Below are 26,148 nucleotides of genomic sequence, written 5' to 3' on the forward strand. Positions count from 1 at the left end.
TTCATCTGTAACCAACCAGCAGAGAGTATCCACTTGTGGCTTCTGTATACTTGGCATTGCTTTCCGTGAGCAGTTGCCATGGCAGGAAAAAAAGGCTCTGCACTCTATTGTAGTCCCTTGGCCAATCTTGTCATAAGAAGTTATTGGAAGGGAAGCACACACGGGAGGAAGATGGGATGCCCTCCGATAGTCCCTGTCTCCCCAAATGTTACTTTATGGCCTTGACCTTATATAAGGATAATTTGTCCTCAGGCATGGCTTCTACCACAAAGGGCAGTTCACCATTATGGGAGATTTGTCCTATGTTTAGAACACATGGGCATCACACACACAAACGTACACAGGCTACTAGCAACACTAGATTTTCTCTGAGTGCCCTGTTGGAGAATAGTATCATAAAGATGTTATAAGGTAAGGGACCAAGGTTCAGCTATCTGACACTCTTTCCTATATTGCAAAAGTAGTTATATGTTTCTGTGTTCTAATTAAAGGGGGGAAAAATCTTTCGTATCAGTGAAGGTGTGTCATTCTGAGAAAGGACAGGACAGGCATTTTTGTGGATCCCCAGCACTGCCCAATTTTTTTTTAAAAAAAGGTGTAAAATGCTGTAATTTCTGCCTTCTAGAAATTATGAACACTCTTGTCATGTTTTGAGGCGCCCACATCCTCAGGCTACCCAACCCCATAATTTATTTAAATAATAATAATTGCCACTAGAGGGCACATGAGGGCTTTTAGGTTTTAAAATAATTTTTAGATAACCAAATTTCATTGTAGCAAACCTGTCCAGGACACAAAATGCGCATTAAAATTAAAGACAAGAATAATTATTCAAATTAGCCTCTTCAGCCATGGCCCTCTGTCTTGAGCCCAGACCCCTCTACGAGTCAGATGCTTCTTAACTAGCACAGTAGCAGGTCATCATGGTGATTTATGCCAACAAATGTCAGTAATGGGATTCAAACCAATGGCAAGTTACATCCAAGCTTTGTTTCTTGTGAGGAGACCTGGATTGAATTTATGACTATGTTCCCTAAGTAATAAAGTATGAAATGTGTATAGAAGTTGAGGATAAGAGATGTATCGAAGAGTAACAGCTAAAGGAAGAAAAAGCCAGACCAAACTTTCCCTCATAGTTCTTCAGTAACAGGAAGCTGGGGAAAATCAGTTTAAGAGAAGAATCTCAATAGATGAGCTCTTAAAATGAACTCTAGCCACATGGCACTTCCTTTACCAAGGAAAGGAACATAATCAACAAAACATCTGTAGAGATCAATAGTAAGACATGAGGAACTGGGTTATCATCAGTATAGGATACGTATCTTCAAACAGAAGGATAACAGAATCTCTGAACGACATGAAAGGAACTGATATCCTGCCTCCACTGTGACCCGCTTTCCTTTACAATATCTAATAGAGGCAACCTCTCCAAGGCAAGCTATCAAGAATGTGAGCACACATGCAGAATCCCTGTTTAACTATGGGATAGCAACGTTGTCTTTTTTTCTCCCTCCAGTGGTGATATAGTCTATCACTGTCTGGGGCTTGTCAGACGTTTTAAAAATAAATTCCACCTAATTGATAACCGAAATTTAATCATAGCAAGATCCTTCCAGTTTGGATTGAAATAAGGCCGTGCTTTGTCTAAATAAGTTTCCTTTGGTTGATCATTCATATTTTAGTTCAAAATGTTTAAAAATGGAAAATAGACAGGGTTGGATGAAATGTGGACTACATATTACAGTGTGTACTTAATATAAAAGTCATACATTATTCATTCTTGCAATCTGAATAACTTTGAATTTAGCATTCCTGCTCATCTTTCCTTTGATGAATGATTAATTATTAAAATATAATATTGTCAGCATATGGTACAAAAATACTTCGGAAGTAGAATATGAACTTCAATCTTAGATTGAAACAAGTAATATATATTTGCATGATGCTTTATGTCCTGCACTATTCCAGCATTTGCAATACAGTGTGTGACATTAAGTACTGAACAGCAATTAGTGGCCGTCCTGATTTTTTAGATAAGAATATACAAAACACAAGACATATGCAAACAAAGAATTAGTTTTTCTTGGTAAGAATAAAGTGTTTGCATATAATACCACTCAGTGCTTTAAAGAATTTCCACACAAGTGAGCATACTGTTTATTTTCAGTAGAATAAACAATTACTTCTTTTTACAATGCAGTGTGTTCCTTCAGGAGTCTGTTCCTCTTGTGCAGATCAAATGCATAGGCAACTTGTGACCAGGAGGGGGGACACTCCCCTCCAAAATTTGGGAATGAGGAACTTCCCAGTGTTATGAGCTAGCTGCCCCTTGTCAAAAGGGCCCTGGATACCTGAAGGACCAGCTCCTTCCATATGAACCTACCCGTCCCTCAAGGAGGTAAGATGGATGTCTTCTAGACAAAGGGCCTTTTCGGCAGCTGCCCCCAGACTATGGAATGCCCTCCTGAGGGAGATTCATCTGGCGCCGACGTGGATGACATTTCGGTGCCAGGTCAAAACCTTCCTGTTCCAGAAGGCTTTTAATTGAAATAATATCAACTGTTGGTCCTCATGGCAATTTTTAGTGTATATATTTTAATTGTATTTTAATTGTTGTAAGTCGCCCAGAGACCTTTGGGTAGTGTGGGTGACATATAAGTTAAACAAACAAATAAATAAACAAACAAACAAACAAACAAACAAATAAATAAAATGTTCCATTATTTCGTCGTCATTTAGTCGTGTCCGACTCTTCGTGACCCCATGGACCAGAGCACGCCAGGCCCTCCTATCTTCCACTGCCTCCCAGAGTTGTGTCAAATTCATGTTGGTTGCTTCACAGACACTGTCCAGCCATCTCATCCTTGGTCATCCCTTTCTCCTCTTGCCGTCACACTTTCCTAACATCAAGGTTTTTTCCAAGGAGTCTTCTCTTCTCATGAGATGGCCAAAGTACTGGAGCCTCAGCTTCGAGATCTGTCCTTCCAGTGAGCACTCAGGGTTGATTTCCTTTAGAACTGATAGGTTTGTTCGCCTTGCAGTCCAGGGGACTCTCAAGAGCCTCCTCCAGCACCACAATTCAAAGGCATCAATTTTTCGGCGGTCTGCTTTCTTTATGGTCCAGCTCTCACTTCCATACATCACAACAGGAAAAACCATAGCTTTGACTATTCAGACTTTTGCTGGCAAGCTGATGTCTCTGCTTTTTATGATGCTGTCAAGATTTGTCATCGCTTTCCTCCCAAGAAGCAGGTGTCTTTTATTTTCGTGGCTGCTGTCTCCATCTACAGTGATCATGGAGCCCAGGAAGATAAAATCTGACACTGCCTCCATATCTTCCCCTACTATTTCCCAGGAGGTGATGGGACCAGTGGCCATGATCTTAGTTTTTTTGATGTTGAGCTTCAGATCGTTTTTTGCCCTTCCCTCTTTCACCCTCATTACAAGGTTCTTTAATTCCTCCTCACTTTCTGCCATCAGAGTTGTGTCATCTGCATATCGGAGGTTGTTGATATTTCTTCCAGCAGTCTTAATTCTGGCTTGGGATTCCTCCAGTCCAGCCTTCCGCATGATGTATTCTGCATATAAGTTAAATAAGCAGGGAGACAATATACAGCTTTGTCGTATTCCTTTCCCAATTTTGAACCAATCACTAATTATTATGTAATTGTATGCCATCAAGTTCATTCAGAAAGTTTTCTAGGTATAAAGTACTGAGAAGTGATGTACTACTCCCCTCTTCTGGAGGCATCCTGGGATTGTGCAGCTTGCCCAAGGCCACACAGGCTGGCTCTTCTCCCAGGAGGCACAGTGGGGAATTGAACTCCCAACCTCTGGTTCTGCAACCAGAAGCCTAAACCCTTGAACTATCCAGCCAGCTATTATTGAACTAGCCCAACTTAAATAATGCATTTTTTGTTCAGTACTATTCATATGTACTGGCCATTCTGGACAGTTTTCAATAAAATAAACTACTAAAACCATGGCATATAATGAGTTATATTAGGGTGACTGCCGTCAAGGCCCAAATTTGACACAGATAAGTGTAGAATTCTACACCCGGGTGGGAGACAAATGCAGTGTACAAGATGGGGAATACTTAGCACTCAATAATACTATGACTGATATGGCAAATGCTATTGTGGGATGCATTAACAGAAATATAGTCTCCAGATCCTGTGAGGTGCTAGTTCCCCTCTATTCAGGACTGGTTAGGCCTGTTCTAGAAGGATCATTAAAGAAAGATCCCAACAAACTGGAGCATGTTCAGAGGAGGGCAACAAGGATGATTAGGGAACTGGAAAATAAGCCATATTAGGAAAGACTGAAAGAACTGGGCATGTTTAGCCTTGAGAAAAGAAGACTGAGGGGAATTAGGAAAGCATTATTCCAATACTTGAATGGTAGCCATACAAAAGAGGGAAGATCTGTTCTCAGTTATCCCAGAGTGCAAGAGAGGTAATAATGGTCTCAAGCTACAGAAAAACAGATTTAAGCTGAATATTAGAAAAAAACTTCCTGTTAGAGCAGTACGGCAATTACCTCAGGAAGTGATGAATGCTTTTGTGCTGGAGGCATTCAAGAGAAAATTGGATAACCAGCTATCAGATGGTTGATTTGGATTCCTGCATTGAGTAGGGGATTGGAGTCAGGGGCCTTATAGGCCCCTTCCAACTCAATTAATTGTATGATTCTATGATTACAGTCTTGTATGGTGGGGGGGGAGTAAATGTGGTTCATGTAACCAGAGCTGGTAGTGGCTGAGGCTTGGGGAGGAGCCCTCAGAGCTCAGCCTGTTATTTTCAGAAAATATCTACCCTGTGTTACTCACGGCTGTAAGGTACAGTGGGGTCTTGACTTGAGAACTTAATCCGTATTGGAAGGCGGTTCTCAAGTCAAAAAGTTCTCAGGTCAAATCTGCATTTCCCATAGGAATGCATTGAAAACCATTTGATCCGTATCTGCTCTTTTCCGTCCATAGAAACTAATGGGAAGCTGCTATTCCGCCTTCGACCACTAGAGGGGGATATGTTGTTTCTTTTTTTCTTAGGTCGAGAAAGGTTCAGGGAAGGCAGGGAAAATACAGTCCAGGCAGGACAGTACCAGGCAGTCTTAAGACTGTCTCCCAATCCACTCTCTAAACGCTGGGAGGAGTGAGGAAGCAGACAGGCACCCTTTTCACTGGCCAACAGTTAACGGAAAGTTCAAATTTTGCACTTTCCCTGCCTCCCATGTGATTTTTTTTCAGTTCTTAACTCAAATCTAAGTATGTAAGTCAAGTCAATATTTTCCTGTGAGAGCGGTTCTTAAGTCAAAATGTTCTTAACTCAAGCCGTTCTTAAGTCAAGACCCCACTGTACCCAAATGATTGTTATTGTTGATCTGTTCGCATGTGTTTATTGCATTGTGCGTTATTCACATGTTTGTGTTGATATTATCTGAATGGCAGAAAAATATAGAAAAAGGATATTTTCCGTCGCTGTCTAATGCCCTGTTCTGATATTGCACAAATACAAAAGTCAGAATAAAACAATAGTTACCATATTGTTGAGAATCTGTTTTTAAAAAATGGTTTAAAAATGCATCTAAAAATGGCTTTAAAAAGGGTGGGTGATAGCTACTATTCTTGGGAAAGGTACCAGGAGAAATGGCTTAAATTGTTTCACCTTGTTTAAAGGAAAGAGGTGGTGCCTTGTTTGGGTGCTTGCTTATGTCATTCATTTCTAGTCCACCTTTCCTATAGTGAGTTCTGGCTTTTCTCCTCTCCATTTCATTCTCACCTTGACCTCGTAAGGAAAGTCAGGCTGAGAAAGAGAGTGACTGGTCCAGGGCCACCCAATGAGGGAAGTATGCTTATGCCACTGTAGAGAGACAGTCAACAAATGATGGCTGGTTTGAATCAGCCACTCTTCTGTCCTTTCTTTTTGTGCAAGTACGTAGGTGAAAATTCATTCTGTGTCCCATCCTGCTTTCAAACTAGGGGAACAGCTTGTTCTCCCCTCCTATCCCCAGAGCCAACCAAACAAACCAACAAACAGGAAGCAAAACTCTTTTTTGACCTTTTTAATCTCAGTTTGACATCGTTTGTATGTATATCAATTAACCCAGTTTAATGTTTTGAAAATGAAATGAAGGGTGAAAAAAACTTGTGTTGCATTTTGCACACTCAGGAAAGGTATCCCTTCCACGAAAATTACCACTTTGTGGGTAGACCTGTAGAATTCACGAAATTCCCCTGCACTCTGGGAGAAAGCAGAATGCTTCCAGAGGAACCACCTGTATTTTAGTTACACCGGAAAAGTTAGAATGTTTCTTTTTCTTGACCTGAGTCACAATACGAGAACTATAGTGGGAAAGTATATGACATTAAGTCAGTGTGTACTTTCAAACCGAGTAGACCAGACATCCAGCAGAGTTATGTCACCTCATACAAGAATCTTCCATATTTAGCTATCAATATATCTTTTATAATTGATAGACCTGTTCTCCATAAATTTGTTTAATCCTTTTAAAGGCTATTGCACCAGCGGTCACTGTTTTAATTCTTTTGGCAGTGAATTCTGAAATGATTCCCATGAAGAAATTGTTTGATTCATTTGTTCTCAACTGAGAAGTCTTTCAACATGATGAGCCTTCCAAAGCACACTGAATGTTTTTAATATTTTAGTAACTTGGGGATGCGGAGGGAGTCACCTGAACATTACATTATGATGGAGGTCAAACCAGATTATCTGACTAAATTTATCAAATATTTCTAAAAAGAATCTTGATAACAGAGCTGTGCAAAGGAAATAAGCTTACACAGCGTGAGAGAAAAGCTATTGTTGGGACCAACTGCAGACATGAAACACTTAATAAGAACCTCGCTGTTACCTTTTTTTCATAGCTGTAGTGGATTTGGCCAGGTAATCATGAAAACCACAGAGGGTAGCTGTAGACAAACAGTAGAGATCTACTGTTTCCAATGGCTGTTTCCTCCCCTTTTAGATTTTATTTTCTCCAAAATAATGTTAGTTTGTTTGCTTGTTTTTTTGCCGAGGTACCAGTTGACCTAGGTTTGCTACAGCAGAGAGAATTATCGATAGGAAAATAAAATAATGTATGCTTCTTCTACTCCAACGCAGGGTGTCCAAAATCTAACAAGGGGAAAAGCTACAGCAAAGTAATCACAATATGTTCAATATGGCGCATGATATGTGCAAGAGAAGGTGGTCTATAAAAAGCAACTGGTGGCAGCTTTCTAGAGGAGTAGAACTGATGGATACCTCAGTGGTTTAGGTATCTGGCTGTGTAGAGGTTGGGAGTTCAATTCCCCACTGTGCCTTCTTGAGAGATGCTGGGCTCGATGATCCATAGGGTCCCTCTGCAATTCTGTTGTTGTTGTTGTTGTTGTTGTTGCTGTTTTAGGTTCTGTTAGGACAGCAGAAGGGTGGGGGAAGTGTGGCATTTTCACTGCCTGAGGTAACCACATCCATGCATCTGCTGAAGTGACCGTTAATTCTGAAGAGGGTGGATGCATCTTAATCTGTTATCTCAAGCTTGACCATTCCATCTTGGGCCACTCTTTCGATGGCATAGCTGTCAGCCTCCCTGACCCACTTGGAACATCTCAACACATTAAGGGGTGCATCCAGGAGATCGGGGGTCACTATAGGTTGGAAGTGAATGGACAGCATTTAACAACACCCACATTATGCCCTGGATAGAGTTTAGAGATTAAAGTGGGGTGGCAGGGGAGAGACTCCATTTCTTTGCATTTTCCCTGCATGCCATATAACACAGCCAATTCAAAAAAATAGATACCCTGAAGAATAAAATGACTGCTCTTGAGCTGTGATGTGTTTCAGTGGTTCCTGAAACATGACTATAGCTGTGCTTTGAAAGGGTTTTCCAGCCCCAGGCAGTGCTTTCAACATCTATGCCTGGGAGCTTTTCCTTCATGTTCTGTGATTTTTTCCCCCTTCTACTGTGAGAAGAATGTCACTAGCTGGATTGCATGCGCTGAGCTATCAATTTCTTATAGACGTATATACAACTGTTTTTCCTCCTGTCATGCAAGGTGTTATCTATTTTTGCCCGTTTTAATAGGAGAAGTATGTGAAATGTAAAATCTTTTATAAGAACAGAGATGTAGCAATTACATTGACACTCTGAATGATTTTACTCCAATAAACAAACCTGATAATCATCTTTTGTCACCATGTAGAAGTTTTGGATATCCTGGACAACCCAGACAATATACAGTGGGGTCTTGACTTAAGAACGGCTTGAGTTAAGAACATTTTTGACTTAAGAACCACTCTCATAGGAAAATATTGACTTGACTTAAGTACTTAGATTTGAGTTAAGAACTGAAAAAAAAACCACGTGGGAGGCAGGGAAAGTGCAAAATTTGAACTTTCAGTTAACTGTTGGCCAGTGAAAAGGGTGCCTGTCTGCTTCCTCACTCCTCCCAGCGTTTAGAAAGTGGATTGGGAGACAGTCTTCGGACTGCCTGGTACTGCCTGGACTGTATTTTCCCTTCCTTCCCTGAACCTTTCTTGACCTAAGAAAAAAAGAAACAACATATCCCCCTCTAGTGGTCGAAGGCGGAATAGCAGCTTCCCATTAGTTTCTATGGATGGAAAAGAGCAGATACGGATCAAATGGTTTTCAATGCATTCCTATGGGAAATGCAGATTTGACCTGAGAACATTTTGACTTGAGAACCGCCTTCCAATACGGATTAAGTTCTCAAGTCAAGACCTCACTGTAGTTGCTGACCTAGAGCCAGACATCCTGGAGAGTGAGGTCAAGTGGGCCTTAGAAAGCCTGGCTAACAACAAGGCCAGTGGAGGTGATGGCATTGCAGTTGAACTATTTAAAATCCTAAAGGATGATGCTGTTAAGGTGCTACATTCAATATGCCAACAAGTTTGGAAAACTCAACAGTGGCCAGAGGATTGGAAAAGATCAGTCTACATCCGAATACCAAAGAAGGGCAGTGTCAAAAAATGCTCCAACTACCAGACAATTGCACTCATCTCACACGCCAGCAAGGTTATGCTCAAAATCCTCCAAGGTAGGCTTCAGTAGTATGTGGACTGAGAACTCCCAGAAGTACAAGCGGGATTCCGAAGGGGCAGAGGAACTCGAGACCAAATTGCCAACATGCGCTGGATTATGGAGAAAGCCAGAGAGTTCCAGAAAAACATCTACTTCTGCTTCATTGACTATGCAAAAGCCTTTGACTGTGTGGACCACAGCAAATTATGGCAAGTCCTAAAAGAAATGGGCGTGCCTGACCACCTTATCAATCTCCTGAGAAACCTATATGTGGGACAGGAAGCAACACTTAGAACTGGATATGGAACAACGGATTAGTTCAAAATTGGGAAAGGAGTACGACAAGGCTGTATATTGTCACCCTGCTTATTTAACTTATATGCAGAATACATCATGCGGAAGGCTGGACTGGAGGAATCCCAAGCTGGAATTAAGATTGCCGGAAGAAATATCAACATCCTCCGATATGCAGATGATACCCCTCTGATGGCGGAAAGTGAGGAGGAACTAAAGAACCTTGTAATGAGGGTGAAAGACGAGTGTGCAAAAAACTGTCTGAAACTCAACATCAAAAAAACTAAGATCATGGCCACTGGTCCCATCACCTCCTGGGAAATAGAAGGGGAAGATATGGAGGCAGTGACAGATTTTACTTTCTTGGGCTCCATGATCACTGCAGATGGAGACAGCAGCCCCGAAATTAAAAGACGCCTGCTTCTTGGGAGGAAAGCAATGACAAACCTTGACAGCATCTTAAAAAGCAGAGACATCACCTTGCCAACAAAAGTCTGAATAGTCAAAGCTATGGTTTTTCCTGTAGTGTTGTATGGAAGTGAGAGCTGGACCATAAAGAAAGCTGACCGCCGAAGAATTGATGCCTTTGAATTGTGGTGCTGGAGGAGACTCTTGAGAGTTCCCTGGACTGCAAAGAGAACAAACCTATCAATTCTAAAGGAAATCAACCCCGAGTGCTCATTGGAAGGACAGATCCTGAAGCTGAGGGTCCAGTACTTTGGCCATCTCATGAGAAGAGAGGACTCCCTGGAAAAGACTTTGATGTTGGGAAAGTGTGAAGGCAAGAGGAGAAGGGGACGACCGAGGATGAGAGGGTTGGACAGTGTCATCGAAGCAACCAACATGAATTTGACAGAACTCCGGGAGGCGGTGGAAGATAGGAGGGCCTGGCGTGCTCTGGTCCATGGGGTCATGAAGAGTCGGACACGACTAAACGACTGAACAAACAAACAAAAGAAGTTCATGAAGCCCTTTATATCCTCTGAATCAGCCCTATTTTCTACGGGGTCACTACTTGTGCCCCTGGCGGGCTATCTGCCCCCATCCCATGCCACTTGAGGGCCTGTCGGGCTTGGCTACTCCAGGCCTCAAAAAATAGCCTTAGCCTGGGAGGAGTGGATGGATGAGGTGGTGGGAGATGATCCAAGTGTACAGCTGTTGTAAATAAAGGGAAAGGAGATTGTGGAAGTGGGGACATCAGACATGAATAGGAGGAGGAATTGGAGACAGATGATGGGTCAGAGGGTCAAGTGATGGGTTTTCCTATCATTCTTGTATTCTGATGCATCCAAAGTATGAATTGAAAGTATGAGTTTAGTTACTTCTAGTAAGAATTAAGGTTTGATTTCATTTAGCACCTACTTATTTGTCTTCTTATCGTTCTGTGCTATCTATACAGCTGTTGTCCAACACTACATTTTAAATGAATTATTTCCCCCTGACCAGCTTCTTTCATTATACAGCTTTCACATCCATACACAGTAATCAGGAATCATTTTGTCTTGGCCTTGATCTCCAACAGTCCCTGTGCTTAAGAACTTTTCTAGTTCCTTCACAGTGAGCCTTCCAAGTCTCAGACTTCTGATTTTTTTGGTTACAGGCTCCATTTTCAGTGATGATATCCTATGCAATTTCCTATACTGTGAGGCTATTTTAAATATGCTCCTAACTCTCACAGATCTAGAGGAAAGTTTGAAAATGTCATGCAGATTTAATAACAAGCAATGTGAATAGCTTGGATGGATTTCCCCCCCCCCCCGGGCTCTCTTGGTTGTTGTTGTCGTTGTTGTTTAGTCGTTAAGTCATGTCCAACTCTTCGTGACCCCATGGACCAGAGCATGCCAGGCCCTCTTGTCTTCCACTGCCTCCCAGAGTTTGGTCAAATTCATGTTGGTAGCTTCAGTGACACTGTCCCCTCATCCTCTCTCGTCCCCTTTTCCTCTTGCCATCACACTTTCCCAACATCAGGGTCTTTTCCAGGGAGTCTTCTCTTTTCATGAGATGGCCAAAGTATTGAAGCCTCAGCTTCAGGATCTGTCCTTTCAGTGAGCACTCAGGCTTGATTTCCTTCAGAATGGATAGGTTTGTTCTCCTTGTAGTCCGGGGGACTCTCAAGAGTCTCCTCCCACACCACAATTCTAAAGCATCAATTCTTCGGTGGTCAGCTTTCTTTATGGTCCAGCTCTTGGTTGTTATACACATTTTTAAAGGATTTGTGCATATCTATGGTTGTTCTCAAGGTTGTTTGAGAGGAATAATATTTCAGAATAGTACAACTGCTTATTGATAGTGATCACACACACTGTATGCATTGCTCCCTTGCATGATTTATGGATCTTCCTTCACCTTTGATGTAATTCAAAAAAGAGAAAGAGGAAAGAACAACGTGGGTAAAATAAGAGGAATGACCTTTGAGCTGAGCTCACATCCACTTCTTCTCTCCCTCACAACAAGGGGAAAGAAAGGTGTGTGTGGAGTGAGTGAGTCATGACTATCCTGCCTTTTCCCCACTGTCAACCTCTCCACCCCACCCCGTCCCTACAACCCAGAAGCTTTTGTAAAATCTTTCTTGGGATTTTAAAAAAATGAAATAAAGAAAGCAGATTGGAAACGTTCTTACTCTTTCTGCAGACTGCTTGCTCCCCCTGGCTCTGGAACTCTCTGGAAAGAAAAGGTCTACAGAAGGAGCAAGGAGGAATCGGATTTAAAGCAATCCTCTTGCGTTCCAGTGATTAATCCGGGGCCTTTTGCAACTTCAAAGTTCCCATCACCCCTCCCTCCAGACACTGTGATTGGCTGCTGACAGCAGCCCACTCAGCGCCCTGCAATAAAAATTTCCTCAAACAGTTTGTTAGACAAGGGATGAAGGAACAAGAGAGACGTGTAGGAATGTGAAGCTTTTGCATCCCTCTTGTTCATTAAGACAAAGCATTTGGGTGGAAGAGTCTCTCTGCCTGGAATCGGTGAACAAACATAAAACAAAAGGGAGAGCCTCTTTTGTATTTTCCCCCATTCATATTAACCCGAGAGTCCTATCCCCGTACAATGTATCTACCATTTCTAGTTGTGCATCCACCAAGTGTGGGGAAAAGAAATTTATATTATATTAATTATATGCACTTGACCAATATGGTTTGATCCTCTGGCTTGTGATAACAAATCCACTGTGGAAGTATTGTTACAGTGCTACGCAAATTGTTCACCTCTACACAAATATGAAATAAATATTCTAATGATCAGCATGGCCTTTTGATAAAAAATATGATCTCGGTTCAGCAAAACTGGTTTGAACCCCAATATGTTATGACTTCATAATCAGATTCTCTGGACTTCACTTGTAATAAGGAAAATAAGTACAGTGGTGCCCCACTTGACGACAATAATCCAGTACAGGAAAATCGCCGTTAAGCGAAATCGTTGCCAAGTGAAAAAAAAAACCATTGGAATGCATTGAAAACCGGTCAGTGCATTCCAATGGGGAAAAACCTCATCGTCCAGCGAAGATTGGCCATAGAGAACCGCCGATCAACTGTTTAAAATCACTGTCTTCCGAAGCAGGGGTCCGGAAAACAGCCATTTTGCCAAGGGAGGGAAGCTGTTTTACGAAGGGAAGCCATAATGCGGAGCCGGTAAAAAATTGTCGTTTAGCAAACAAACGGTTTACGAAGCAGGCTCCTAATCGACATCAAGTGAAAAAACCCCATTGGAACCATCATTTTGCGATCACAATAGCAATTGCAAAAAACTCATCGTAAAGCGATTTCGACGTCATGCAGGGTAAGCATCAAGCGGGGCACCACTGTATTGGTAGAGTGCCTTGTGGCTCAGTGGTTAAACTGCTGTACTTTAGCCAAAACTGTGCTCATGACAACCAGGGGTTCAATCCCAGGTAGCCAGCTCAAGGTTCACTCAGGCTTCTATCTTTCCAAGGTCTGTAAAACGAGTACCCGGCTCACTTGGGGGGGGGGCAGTCTTCATAATTAACTTGTAAACTGCCCTGAGAGTGCTTTAAGTACTATGGGGTGATATATAAGCCACATTATCCTCCAATTAATTTTTTTTGTTGATCCAATGTTTTGATCACTAGGGGTACAAGGGCGTGGGTGAGTTCAGAATCCCGTGTGTGCAAGGAAAAAACTGGGCTATGTGTGGAAATCCTGACAACAGAAGGAGCCCTTCGAGAATGATTATGTGAAGAATCCAGACTTTTGAGGATCACCTCCCTTTTCTTTTTTCAAGGGACAATTCAAAACAATTTAAAGTAATTTAGAAACAATTTAAATCCACGGGCAGTGTAACAGAGCACCGGAATGAATTGGCCATTGTAGAATGCTTTGCACTCTACAGAGGTGCCACTGCAATCAAGTAAACGGCATTCTAAGATATTTGGATTGAAATTCATATTCATGCATAAATCCATTATATTTTCTCACACCATTTATAGTCTTACCACCTCTTTCTTTTGCTCATAAGGAATTGATAGTGACTTGTTTCATTGTGGGAAAAGGGAGTGCGAGTGCCAGGGAACTCAGCTAAGTACTCCTTCACTGTAAACTACTTTAAAACGCTGGAGAATATGGAACATGTGAGGTCATCTGCATAAACTGTTTCACATTATGTGCACAGCATAAGGACACCAGAATTACAGCATCTCCCAGTGTGTTACTGCTGTGTGAATTTAAAGAGCTGTCTTTTAAGAAACAGGACCATATCATGAAATGGGATAGAAGATATTTATCAGTGTTAAAGCAAAGCTTGGAAATTTGCTTTCAGTGAGAAGGAATATGATGACACGCTGAGGACTTGCCTAACCAAACAGTGGTGGGTTGATGGTCTGGGTTCTGGAGCATCATCCTACCGCTAGTCAATTAAGGATGGCTTTGGCATGTCAAATTTGTTCTTCTTAAGACATCTCAGCAGCTTCTGCCATTTGCTATATTTTTATGTTTAATTTTTTATTTATTTTTTTTTTTTATTTATTTGCAGAGAAAGAAACCTTCTTGGATCCTTTTGTATTAAGGGATCTCCTGCCAGCATCTTTGGGAAGTTACTATCGATATGCAGGTTCACTGACTACCCCTCCTTGCAGCGAGATTGTGGAATGGATTGTTTTTCGTATGCCTGTCCCCATCTCTCATCGACAAGTAAGCTTGTGCCATATAGAGTTTGTCCAGTTGTGTTTTCTTTGTCTTGAAACTCTTTTTTTACCCACCCAGTTCCTTCTCACTTAAGCTATAGCCAGACAGCCAGCATTCCTCTTTCTGGTAGATGTTATGAAATTAAAGATGGAGAATATTTTGAGTAGAAACACACAAAAATATTGTTGATAGGAAAATAAGTTGGTTGATTTTACTTTATTGTTCTTTTATGACATGAGCCATTTGACAGGAGAGGTTAATAGAACATGACAGCCAATTCCCTTCCAAATGATCTTAGCTATTATTATTCTGTTCAGGTACATTTAAACCATGGTCCAAATATTTTGAATTCTTTCTTCTTCCCATATCTTCTGTGATACTCTGTGAAGTCATTTTAGCAATTTACAGACACAGACTTAAGTCGTTTGAACTAATTACATGAGTAAAGTAATGTTTTGATCAATTTATATCTCTTGTCAGTTTTTAACAACATCATGAAGTTCCCATTCTGCACCTCTGCAATGGATGTACAGAGTCTTTAAACAAATGCATATGAGACCTTGATATAGATCAGGCTGCTGAGTGCCATTTTCATTGAGAGATATCCCAGAGTCATAATTTTAACAATTAAAAAGGCATTGACAACTAAAACCTTTGTTTCAAAAATGTCTCCTTGCTGAAATGTGTTCAGCTTTTTATTTGCTCATGTTAATAATATACCTTGTTGCAACAGAGGCATCTTAGAAGGAACTGTTTATATTAAAAGTCACTGATTTATCTGAATGAGGGAATGTAAATATCAATAGCCCAGGGAATGATGGTAAATGAAAACACTAGTGCATGAGTTATCCCACTGCTCCTCGATGGTTTTACTCAGAGGAGAGATACACTACTATAATTTGCCTTTTCCCAGCCATTGGTTCTGTCATGTCTTCAGCATCTGAACTTCTTGAGGAATGGATGAAAGAGGTCCCTTGGGAGCAGTGACCATCACAGGTGATCAGGACGGGCCCCGATCCCAATTTGGAGTGACCATAAGGTTGCCCCAGAAATCAGCCAATCATTTAGTTTTACTATATTTTTCTGTTTATAAGACGACATAATGTATAAGACGACCCCCCCCTTTTTCTAACCCCCAAATTAGAAAATTTGCATGATTGCACCTCTTTGGGTCCTGAAGCCCTTTCATGGCTGCTTCAGATTCAAAGGGGTGTGATCCTGCCGCCCTTTCATGTCTGCTTTACCCTGTGGCTTCGCAAAAGGCAGGGAAAGTGGCTGCCTTCCATGCATAAAACGACCCTCAATTTTGTGTCTAATTATTTAAGTAAAAAGTGTTGTTTCATACACAGGAAAATATGGTATTTTTTGTTTCTGTTTGCCCCTGAAGATCAGGTGTCTGGGGTTCAGCGGTCTCTCCAATTAACCAGCTGATTAATTGTGTGCTGCTTGTAGAAATGAGCGGTCACATCCATCTAGTTACGCTCAAATGCTCTATTCTGCACAGCTTGCATATTAGAACTATCACAACTCCAGCAACTTGGTGGCCAATCCACAAATCTCATGTAACCTAGTGTACCTCTGTCAACCCTCTGGCGAATAATCTCACATTAATTTTAGAAGAATACGGAACGTTGAATATTGGTAGCAAAGGATCAAAGCTTTCACACTTGGTGCATCTTATTTTCCCTGCTGTGTTTGCAGGGAGATAGGAAGGGGAAGTATTGGCCTGAAGTGGTAGAGGCATTCCGCTTTCTTTCTCCCCACTTCAGGAAAGTATTTCCTCAAATGTGTTTGCACTTATCATTCTACAAGTTATCAAAATTTTTATATAATGCACTGAAAAAGGGCAGAATGTGCCGATGTTTACATGCCTTTCCCCCCTCCAAACGTGTGTGCACAACACAGGGATCTTAAAAACAGAAAAGCCTGCTCATATTTTGGAAAAGATAGATAATTTTTATAAATTGGTTCTGTAAGTGTATTAGAAACAATGTGTTTTGCTCTATATAAAGGTGTTTTTCAAGAGCCTGAACATTTTGCGTGAAAATTACAGGTGCTTAAGCAATTCCGTTCATGCAAATAGTTCTTCAAGCAATGGAAAATAGATGACATTTGTAAGTGTTTGTCTGAGCAATTTGCAAGTTTTTATAACTGCATTTGCTTGGCATTGCATGTGACCTTAAAAAAATACTCAAAATATATTTGGGTTATTTATTTATTATTTGGAAATAAAATGCAAGTTGTCTTGCTTTTTTTAAAGCTGCAGTCCTAGATGCAATTCCCACTAAATTCACATTATTGGTGTGATGGAGAAAACCAGTGCGCAAGTAACTGTGGCAGCCATGCCGTCCAGGATTTAGAGCAGTCTTTGTCAATCCAGGGTCCTTATGATATACTGGATTTACTGTCCCTCCCTTGCCCCAGCCAGTAGAGCTATAATAGCACGTGGGTGGTGGAAGACTTAAGCCTGATACATCCTGGGGAGGAGATACTGGAGAGGCCTGGCTTAAGTTCACCGTGCCGGTGGCTTTCCTTCTCTGTTGATCTCCTCTCCTGCATTTTGTCTGACCAGAGCAAAGTGTGTTATCTTTGTATGGCAGAGCCCAGCTTTCTTAGTATGTGTAGCCAACAGAACAGGCCCTTTCACCTTGGAGCTGCTGGGCTTTCAAGATACTGCTATCAATATGAATACATGGAAAGATGGAATGGGTGTACGTTGCGCTTTGATTTATATTATGTATGGGATGAATGTGTGCCCCCATTTTGGCAGCATAATAATACAAAGCACATGCACAGCACATACACACATGGGGCACCTAATAAAACAAAAGAAAGAGCAGGATGTTTGTATATTGGTAAGACCACATAGTAACTAGAAACTGGGAAAGAATCTTTTTTCTTGCCTCCCTCAGACATTAGCTTTACAGAGGCTTTCAGAAGTGTTTTCTCTGCTGCTTGGCAGGATAGAAGTGAGGCTAGATAAGGCTGCTGGCAGTGATTTCTCTGGGCAGCTTGGTTTCCTGTTTGATTTATCTGTCTTGGCATCAGTATTTCCTGCCATTTTGCCTTCTTATCAGCTGCCCAGATTTCACCACATTGTTTTTCTAATTAATGCCCTTTTCTCTCTTCTCTCTCCCCCTCCCCCCACGCCGCACCGTTCTACTCATCCCAATGGCTGTGCTCAGCTGGAAGCGTTCTATTCCATATTTACCACAGAGCAGCAAGACCACGTCAAATCAGTGGAATATCTGAGGAACAATTTCCGGCCTCAGCAGAGCCTGAACAACAGGGTGGTGTCCAAGTCTGCTGTGAAGGATGCCTGGAGCCAAGTGACAACCAGCAACTTCGACAACCCACTTGGCACTGAAGCCTCCAAAGGTAGAGTTGGATTCTCTATTTAGAGCAAGGCACAAGGCCTGGTGCTTTCAGGGGATTTGCTTTTATGTGAGGTACTCTGGAAGGAATGAGCCAGCATGCATTAAAACATGGTTGTATATTCTGTGAATATGCTTTGTTCATAATATTTAACCCCTTTTTTCAGATGAAACACTCAGTGAGCCATGCTTAGGAATTCTGGGAGTCAAACATGATCTAAAAGAGGAGGTGAGGGTGGATGCAGACCATTAGGGAATCTCAGTGAGTTGAGAGGCTCCCCCCAGATCGTTACACATGTCTGAACTGAGAACCTTTTATATATATCTGATAGTTCACAGAGGAGAACTACTTTTCTGAAATCCTGTTAAAATTCCCCAAGAATGCATAGGCTTTCAGTTTCTCCAGAACTCTTCATCAGGCTAAAAAAAATCTTTTTCTGGAGGACTTAAAAGCTTGCACATTTTTGTGATTATTTTTTGTTGTTGGGCCTAATAAAGGAATTGCCTGTCTGCGGATTTTGGATTGTGTTGTAATTTACTTTTTAACCTCTGTTCATGATTTTGAGACATTTTTCAGGCTGCCTTGGTATATGCAGAAAAGGGGGTGCTAGTGAACCTGATTCTCCTTGCACACACAAAGATGAATGTAAAATGTTTCTACCATAGGAGATTTATATTCCCACTCCTTTTAAATATGTATTATTCTAAGTGATGTAGCATATGGTGGCTGCTGGAGTTATGTGCCCAACTGCTTGTGTGGCCTTAGGGAAGCGCCATGTTACATCACCAGAAGGAGGGAATGGTAAACCATTTCTGAGTAGTTTCTATGCAGAAAACCAAGCAAAGGGCTGCCATAAGTTGAAATCAACTTGAATGCACTTAATTACTATTAAACCTGATTTTTCAGAGCAAAGCCTTCCATCGTATAAAAATAAAATGAGGATAATATCTGATTCTTAGAGTAATAGCTGCTTTCTGTGCTCCCATGATTTTGTTGCCCTTGCAGGGTGTACAGAGGGACATTTTCTCAATGCTATAGAAATGGTGAATAGCAGCAACCTTCAATAAAGTGTGCTTTCTGTTTAAGTTGTTTTCCCGTGCTCACCTACAGTATCTTCCTGTGCTCACCTATCTGCCTCAGGTGAATGGTTTGTTTTATTTAATTTTATTTCCTGCATTTATGTACCACTGACTTAGTGTGAATCACTACTCTAAACAGTTTACAGTAACAGAATGTAATACTAGGCCGACCACCCATCCATCCGACATTAAACATCTCAGCAAACAAACAATAGATGCAAAGCCAAAATGATAGCTACACAGGAAACACATATAAAATAGCTTTAGAGAAGATTCTTTTAGATGCTTCTTGAAACTTTTACTTTGTGACAAAAAAAAATATTGAGGCAAACCTTAAATTCATCATTCAACAAATGACATTTGTATTCCACTTTTCAGTCAGGATTAATTCAAACAGCTTCTCACAATTAAAAACCTACATAAAGAAGGTACGCTGTGTGGTTGCTGAGATGCATTAACTCAGTGCCCCGAATGCTCTAGCCAACATGCCCTCCCCCTTTCCACCAAAGTCTATATTTCAGACCGCAGTATCTTTTCTGGCTTAGAAACAAAGTGCTCCAAAAAATTTTGTCTAAGCCAAAAAGAGAAGAGTGGTGAAAGTTATGTCTTTGGACTAAAATCCCAACAGTCCTGTTGGATAAGAGATGATGGGAGTTGTAGGCTAGACAGATAACTTTACTCATCTCTGGAAAAAGAGTTCTGAAGGGTGAGTGGGGATGACAGCCACACCTTCTCATAGCTTTGTTGGCCATACTGTATATAGATAAGAGTACAAACAGCTTCTAAAGTACTGATCCTCTTTCCAAATCAGAGAGAGATGTACCAAGAGCTAATAGGTGTAGAACTGGGAACTTCCAGATCCATGTTCTGCCACCTGCTCTGAGGAATCCTACTTGGGCTGTAGGTGTCTTGCTTCTTCAGCCTTGCTCAGATTCCTGAGTGGAAACACCAGAACTCTGAGGTCACTGATCTCCACCCAAGCTCGTTAGATCAGCTTCCTGGTGAGAGTATGCAGTGCATAATGCGTCCTGCACAGGATCCCCTTGGGATCACTGGCTTCCAGTTGCACAGGGTGAATACTCGCATTTGTGCAGGCTCCAGAAAAGTTCAACCATAGGCACAAAGACCATCACAAGAGCAAAGAAATAAAAGAGGTAGGATTCTCCACTTCCTCTTCAGCTGAATAATGCTCAGCATTGGCTGCTTTTCTGCATTTTTTGCTGTTAGATTTGGCCCTTGTACCTGTAATAGCTTTTTTCCCAGTACTTGCCTGCCACTTGCTTTGATTCCTCCTCAGACGTTGGTGCTGTAACACCTGCTTTCTGACTTCTTCTTTGTTCCTGTTAGAAGCAGTCCAGTGGTGCTTCTGGAGTGAAAGGGTCAGCTGAGGGAGTGATGTTGTTGACCAAGGGATGCCTGTATGCATTCACAGTCCTCACATTCGTTGGTGTCCCCTGTGTTCTTTATCCTGGCTTTCTGTTTTTCCAGCTCCCAGAAACTGTCTAAGGTCTATCATTCCATCAAAGTGTTGTGTTACTGCTGCAGCAGCTCATTTTCTCTCTTCTGGCTTTAAAGTTCAGATAAACGCTTCAGTACTTATGCCATAAGTTCTTCTGGTCTAGCAGTTTACTGACAAAGATAAGGAAGAATAGATGCAGCTTTTTGGCCCAAGACCACATAATATATATATTTTTTTGCCCATGGATGTTTAAAATACGATAGTGGAAATGGTGACCTGGATAAAGATGGGGTATAGTGAACCAAGTGACATAAGTTAGATAAGCAGACTATTGGGAAAGCTAAATATTCCATTCTTGAATGGCATTGTTCATACAGGAAGTTTGCAATACTTGGGATTCTGATGCTCAGATGAAAGACAGGTTGTGAAATTATGGCATGCCAGTAAGAGAATATCTTGATGCAAATGAATAATAAATTAATTTAGGGAAGTCTTGGTAGGTTCAATTGTATAAATATTTAGATGTTTCTAAATTGCATATTGCATAATTTCAGCATATAACTCTTGTTTCTGAGGTTTCTCCAGTGACGGTAGGATGCAATGGACTACACCACTTCAGTGGTGAATCAGGTGCTTGGCTTGTATAATGTCCCTGATTCAGTCCTCCATATTTGTGTTCCCATTTAAGAAGGTAACCTTTGTACCCGGCTTGGTATGTAGAATTAGACTCGTTGTATGGAATAGCAACTTGGCTTGGTATAAAGATCAAAGTATATGAGATGCTGAGTTAGTAATTAGAGTTTGATAGCAGATTTCATCCTTAGCAATGACACCTCTACAGAGAGACATAGCGTTTAGGGATATGCTTTTGAATGGAGCTCCCAGACCTCTCCAGGTAGCTTACCTCAGAATTGAGCTGCAACTCCCAGAATTCTCCAAGAACTCCACAGGCAGAATTCTGGGAGCTGCAACCCAAAAATGGAAATCTGCACACCTCCAAATCTTGCCCCCACCCAAGAGAAAGGCTTTGGGGTTCTTTACCTCTGATGCTGATGATACCACCATTGTCTGCCTTCTCTGACCTTTTAATTGTTTTTCAAACGTAAAACTGTCACAGTATTTTGTGTGGCTCTCAGTTCTTTGGGAGGCACCCTTTTGTGGAGCCTAATGGGCAGCAAAACTACATCTCCCAGTCCTCTGCACCCAGGAAGGCCTGCCTCCTGCTGGCCAGTCAGTTGGCATCACCATCATGTGACCAGTCAGCAAGGGCCAGGTCTCCTGCGTGCAGAAGACACTGGGAGATGGTTGTGATCATACAAGTGGCCTCTAAGTGACTGTGGCCACCTTTTGTGGAAACTTACACCCTTAGGTGTAATGACAAACCTTGACAGCATCTTAAAAAGCAGAGACATCATCTTACCGACAAAGGTCCGCATAGTCAAAGCTATGGTTTTTCCAGTAGCGATGTGTGGAAGTGAGAGCTGGACCATAAAGAAAGCTGACTGCCGAATAATTGATGCCTTTGAATTGTGGTGCTGGAGGAGACTCTTGAAAGCTCCCTGGACTGCAAGGAGAACACACCTATCCATTCTGAAGGAAATCAACCCTGAGTGCTCACTGGAAGGACAGATCCTGAAGCTGAGGCTCCAGTACTTTGGCCATCTCATGAGAAGAGAAGACTCCCTGGAAAAGACCCTGATGTTGGGAAAGTGTGAAGGCAAGAAGAGAAGGGGATGACAGAGAATGAGATGGTTGGACAGTGTCACCGAAGCTACCAACATGAATTTGACCAAACTCTGGGAGGCAGTGGAAGACAAGAGGGCTGGCATGCTCTGGTCCATGGGGTCAAGAAGAGTCGGACACAACTTAACGACTAAACAACAACAACACCCTTAGGTTAAATTGGTTTAAGAACCCCAGTTCTTAAACCAGAAACATTGTAAAAGATATACCGGTACTTTTTCTCCTTCACCGCCCCCCAACTTAAATAAAGACCAAAAAGCCAGCGTGGTAGCTGGTAGTTGATACCCGGAAAGAAATCTTTAATGTACTTTTAATTTTTTTATTAAATTGAAAAGGACTGGTGTGATAAATCTTTAAGAAGCAGAGTGAAGATGATTAAAACTGTGAAGAGGAGGGGGATGTGAAAAGTCTTTAGTATGACTTTATATGCTATACCACCAACCCATTCTCTTTTTGTGTAATGTTTATCTGAAGTATCCCATACAGTTGCAATCACCTCTACCTTAAATATCCTAATCATCTTTCTGACAGCTTTTTATCTCACCTAAATTTAAACCTAACTTTTCAACTTCTATCAAAACCTGTATAAAGCTACCTTTATCTATCTCTCTTCCCATCTCTCTTTCCTAAACGTTAACTCACTCTTATATACACTGTCAAATATATCACTAGGGCTGGGGAAGACACCCAACGAAAATAAAGTTCTAAGCAATCAGACTTTCAGATGATGCCTGTGTTTACCTTCCAGTGACCAAACAAAGGAACCTCATCTTCCTTTGAACTGCAGAGATGAGAGATGCTTTGGCTGGAACAATCAAATTCCAAAGAGCACCGCTTATAAATGCAGAACTAATGTTGTCATCAATCCTGAAGGCATGTTCCAGTGGGATCTCGGCATACTCTGAAGCTTCATCAGTGTAGCTTCATTAGCATTTCTACTGCTGATAGGCACACAAATGTCTCCTAGGAAACTTGGTGTGTTTCTTCTGAGGGAAAAGATGGGTCTCGCAGTTGCAACCTGCCTTGGTTTTGTATTTATGATAATTTTTTTTTATTCCCATTGTGGTGTAGTGGATAGAGTGATGGACTAGGACCCTGGAAAACTTGGTTTGAATCCCCACTTGCTGATGGAAACTGACTGGGGGAGTGGAACTGGTAAAACCTTACCTTGAAAGCTCTATTAGGGTCGCTATAATTTGGTTCTGACTTAACAGTACAGAAAACACAGACAGTATTTTCACACCATACCAATATGTACTACTAGGTATAATCTGATACCTCATTTTGTACAGTCACTCTGCAATCTCCATTTTGAGAATTTTAATTGCAGAGTTCTTAACTGTAGCATCAGGTCAATATTTTCAGTTTCTCTGCTTCTCCCCCCCCCCAAAACCACCAGTCCATTTTTTTTAACATTCCTTGTCTGGTAAAAGAATTCTGGAACCCTCAAAACATTGCACGCTTCTTGCAGAATTCTGTTGGTCCTTATAAAGCTTTTGCTCAGTTGTAGATTTGTTTTATTTTATTCTCATAGCCCAACATGTCTATCCTTGGGTTTTTATATGACCATAAAGGACATTATTGCAACATGATATGCAAATCCAGGTCACTTGAAACTGAATTTGTGCCCAGATCTCCAGGTGCCTTGGCTTAGACTGCTGGCTCTTTACTTCTTCAACAGAATGGCAATTTCAGTCTCCCAGCCTGTAGTCTTGTGATCTATGCATCGAAGTGTACTTGCACTTATTGTTATTTTCTTTCCACTCCAGTAGACTGGCAGATCTATTATACAAATCCATACACTGCAAGCCATTACTCCCTTAATGGCTTGCAGATTTCTCTAGGGGCAGCCCTTACTTGCCTTTAGTAGGGCACATATAGTGATTATTGGATTATTTCAGGCATGCTCATCCTTGAGTAGCTGTTTATGATTACGGCCCTGTCTGCAATGACAGAGGTGATACAGTTCTCTCAGGCTTATCTATGTGCTAAGTGGACAGTAGCCTTAGGTGCATTTTACAAACTTAAAAGAAGCCAGCTCTTCCAGTGTTGTCACACATCCCTCTGGAGGTGACAGCACTGACTTATATTTGTTACTGAGAGACGGCGGCATGACTCTTCCCAGCCCTTTGCCTCAGCAAAGAGGAGTGAGGAACAAAATGGCTGGTCTGCTGCACAGCCCGAACTAGTGACACGTAAATAAAATGACAGGAAGTCAAAATCCGTAAGTGGAAGTTTGTCTTGTTTATTCAGCCATTGCTTTTGCTACATAATTTTGTGGTGCCATCCATTCAGAAGGGCTGTGGCCACAAATTATTTCGGTGGCAAGTAACAACAGAAGACTGTGGGGTCATAATGTAGCATCCTCGTTGGGGATATCAGCAGAAAAGGGCTGCTCTGTCAGTGGTCTTTTTGTGTGTGTGTGTGGCTTGCTACTGTGAGCATTCAGATTAACCTTTGCTGTTTGCACAGCTTGATCTTGCTGTTCAATGTTAATCCCTCCCTCTCTCTCGCTCTCTCCCTTCTTTTTTTTAATTCTTCATTCCTGAAACTTGTTTGTATTATGTTTAGAAGATTCCAAGTTTGTTGCAGTGCAGACTGGCTGGTCCCCCATAATGTTGTGAAGTGCTGCGTTTTGAGGTCTGGCCAAGCAATGATTTTTCTTCTAATCAGCTACTTTGCTCTCTCTCTCTTCATAATTTCCCTTTTCCTTTTTTCTCTGCTTCCAGGAAGATGAACAAGTCTGGTGTGAGTTGACTTGCCCTTATGTAACCTTAGCAAGGTCAAAATTAACTTCTGAAGCAAGAATTCATAAATCCTAGTTGATATTAATTATCAATTATTCTCCATTGGTTCTACTCTGAAAGTTATTTAGCTGCACAACTTTGCTGGAATACATTTGTTCTCTAGATGAGAGTCAATTTGCACATTTATATATATATATAAATATATATATAATATATAACGCAAGTTATATATAACTTGCATGCCGCCCACCCTACCCAAAGGTCTCTGGGTGGCTTACAACAATTAAAATACAATAAAAATACAATAAAAAGATAAAACAATTAAAATACAATAATCCCTTCCAGTTTATTCTTGTTGCAGAGTAACAGCAGGGTCTGAAAAAGATGTTAGTAGAGGCTTGAAAACTGGGTTATATTACTAGAATTCCAGTCATCATCATCATGTATTGTCAAGTTAATTCTGACTTACGGCGACCCCTTCCAGGATTTTCTAGGTAGAGAATACGCAGGAGTGTACCATTCCCTTCTTACTCTTATGCAAATGCAGCAATTTCATGCTGTACATTTTCCTGAAAAAGAATGTAGAGAATACATTGTCCGTTTCCCAATTAAAAAGTCAACATTCACTCTTTACTTTCACAGTTAAAGTTTCAAGACATAAGCTGAGAATGATTTTGAGTGTCAGATCTCCCCATGAAGGCATTCTCTCCCTGCCCTCAAACACATACATATCCATAGCCTTTCTCTCTCTCCTTCATTGTTATGTGCAGTCAGGTTGCCTCCAACTTAGGACAACACTGGTCTCTGCTCAATAGCCCCGCTCAGCTTTTGTAACCTCAAGCCTGCAGCTTCCATTAGGGAATAACCGTTTTCTTATTCTTGTTCCTGCCAAGGTATATCGAAAATTTTCACTATTTCAGTTTATTCATTGTTAACACTGGAGTTGTATAGTTCTTCTGTACTCATGGTTTTTGTCTTCATATTCAACTGCAGTCCTGCTTTGACATTTTTTCCTTTCACTTTCTCTAAAAGTCATTTCAAATCTTTACTACTTCCTGTTAGTAAGATGATATCATCTGCATATCTTAAATGATGGATGTTTTTTCCACCAATTTTCACTCATCTTTCATCTGAATCTAGTCCAGCTTTCTAAATGATATGTTTTGCATACAGATTGAACTGGTACAGGAATAAAATGTATCCTTGTATGATAGCTTTGCCTATAGGAAACCATTCTATCTCTCCATATTCTGTGTAATGGTAACTTC

General features: G+C 41.2%; 1 protein-coding gene across 8 annotated transcripts in view; it reads left to right on the forward strand.

The window, feature by feature from the left end:
• PTPRG (protein tyrosine phosphatase receptor type G) overlaps positions 1–26,148 on the forward strand; it is a 717,838-nt gene that overhangs the window by 528,725 nt on the left and 162,965 nt on the right. For all 8 annotated transcript variants that reach the window (XM_020804984.3, XM_020804986.3, XM_020804985.3 and 5 more), the window contains exons 7-8: positions 14,326–14,483; positions 17,663–17,855. In XM_020804984.3, the coding sequence (XP_020660643.3) occupies positions 14,326–14,483; positions 17,663–17,855 (351 nt within the window). The remainder of the gene's footprint in view (positions 1–14,325; positions 14,484–17,662; positions 17,856–26,148) is intronic.

This window comes from Pogona vitticeps, chromosome 2 (genome assembly GCF_051106095.1).
Source record: "Pogona vitticeps strain Pit_001003342236 chromosome 2, PviZW2.1, whole genome shotgun sequence".
NCBI lineage: Eukaryota > Metazoa > Chordata > Lepidosauria > Squamata > Agamidae > Pogona > Pogona vitticeps.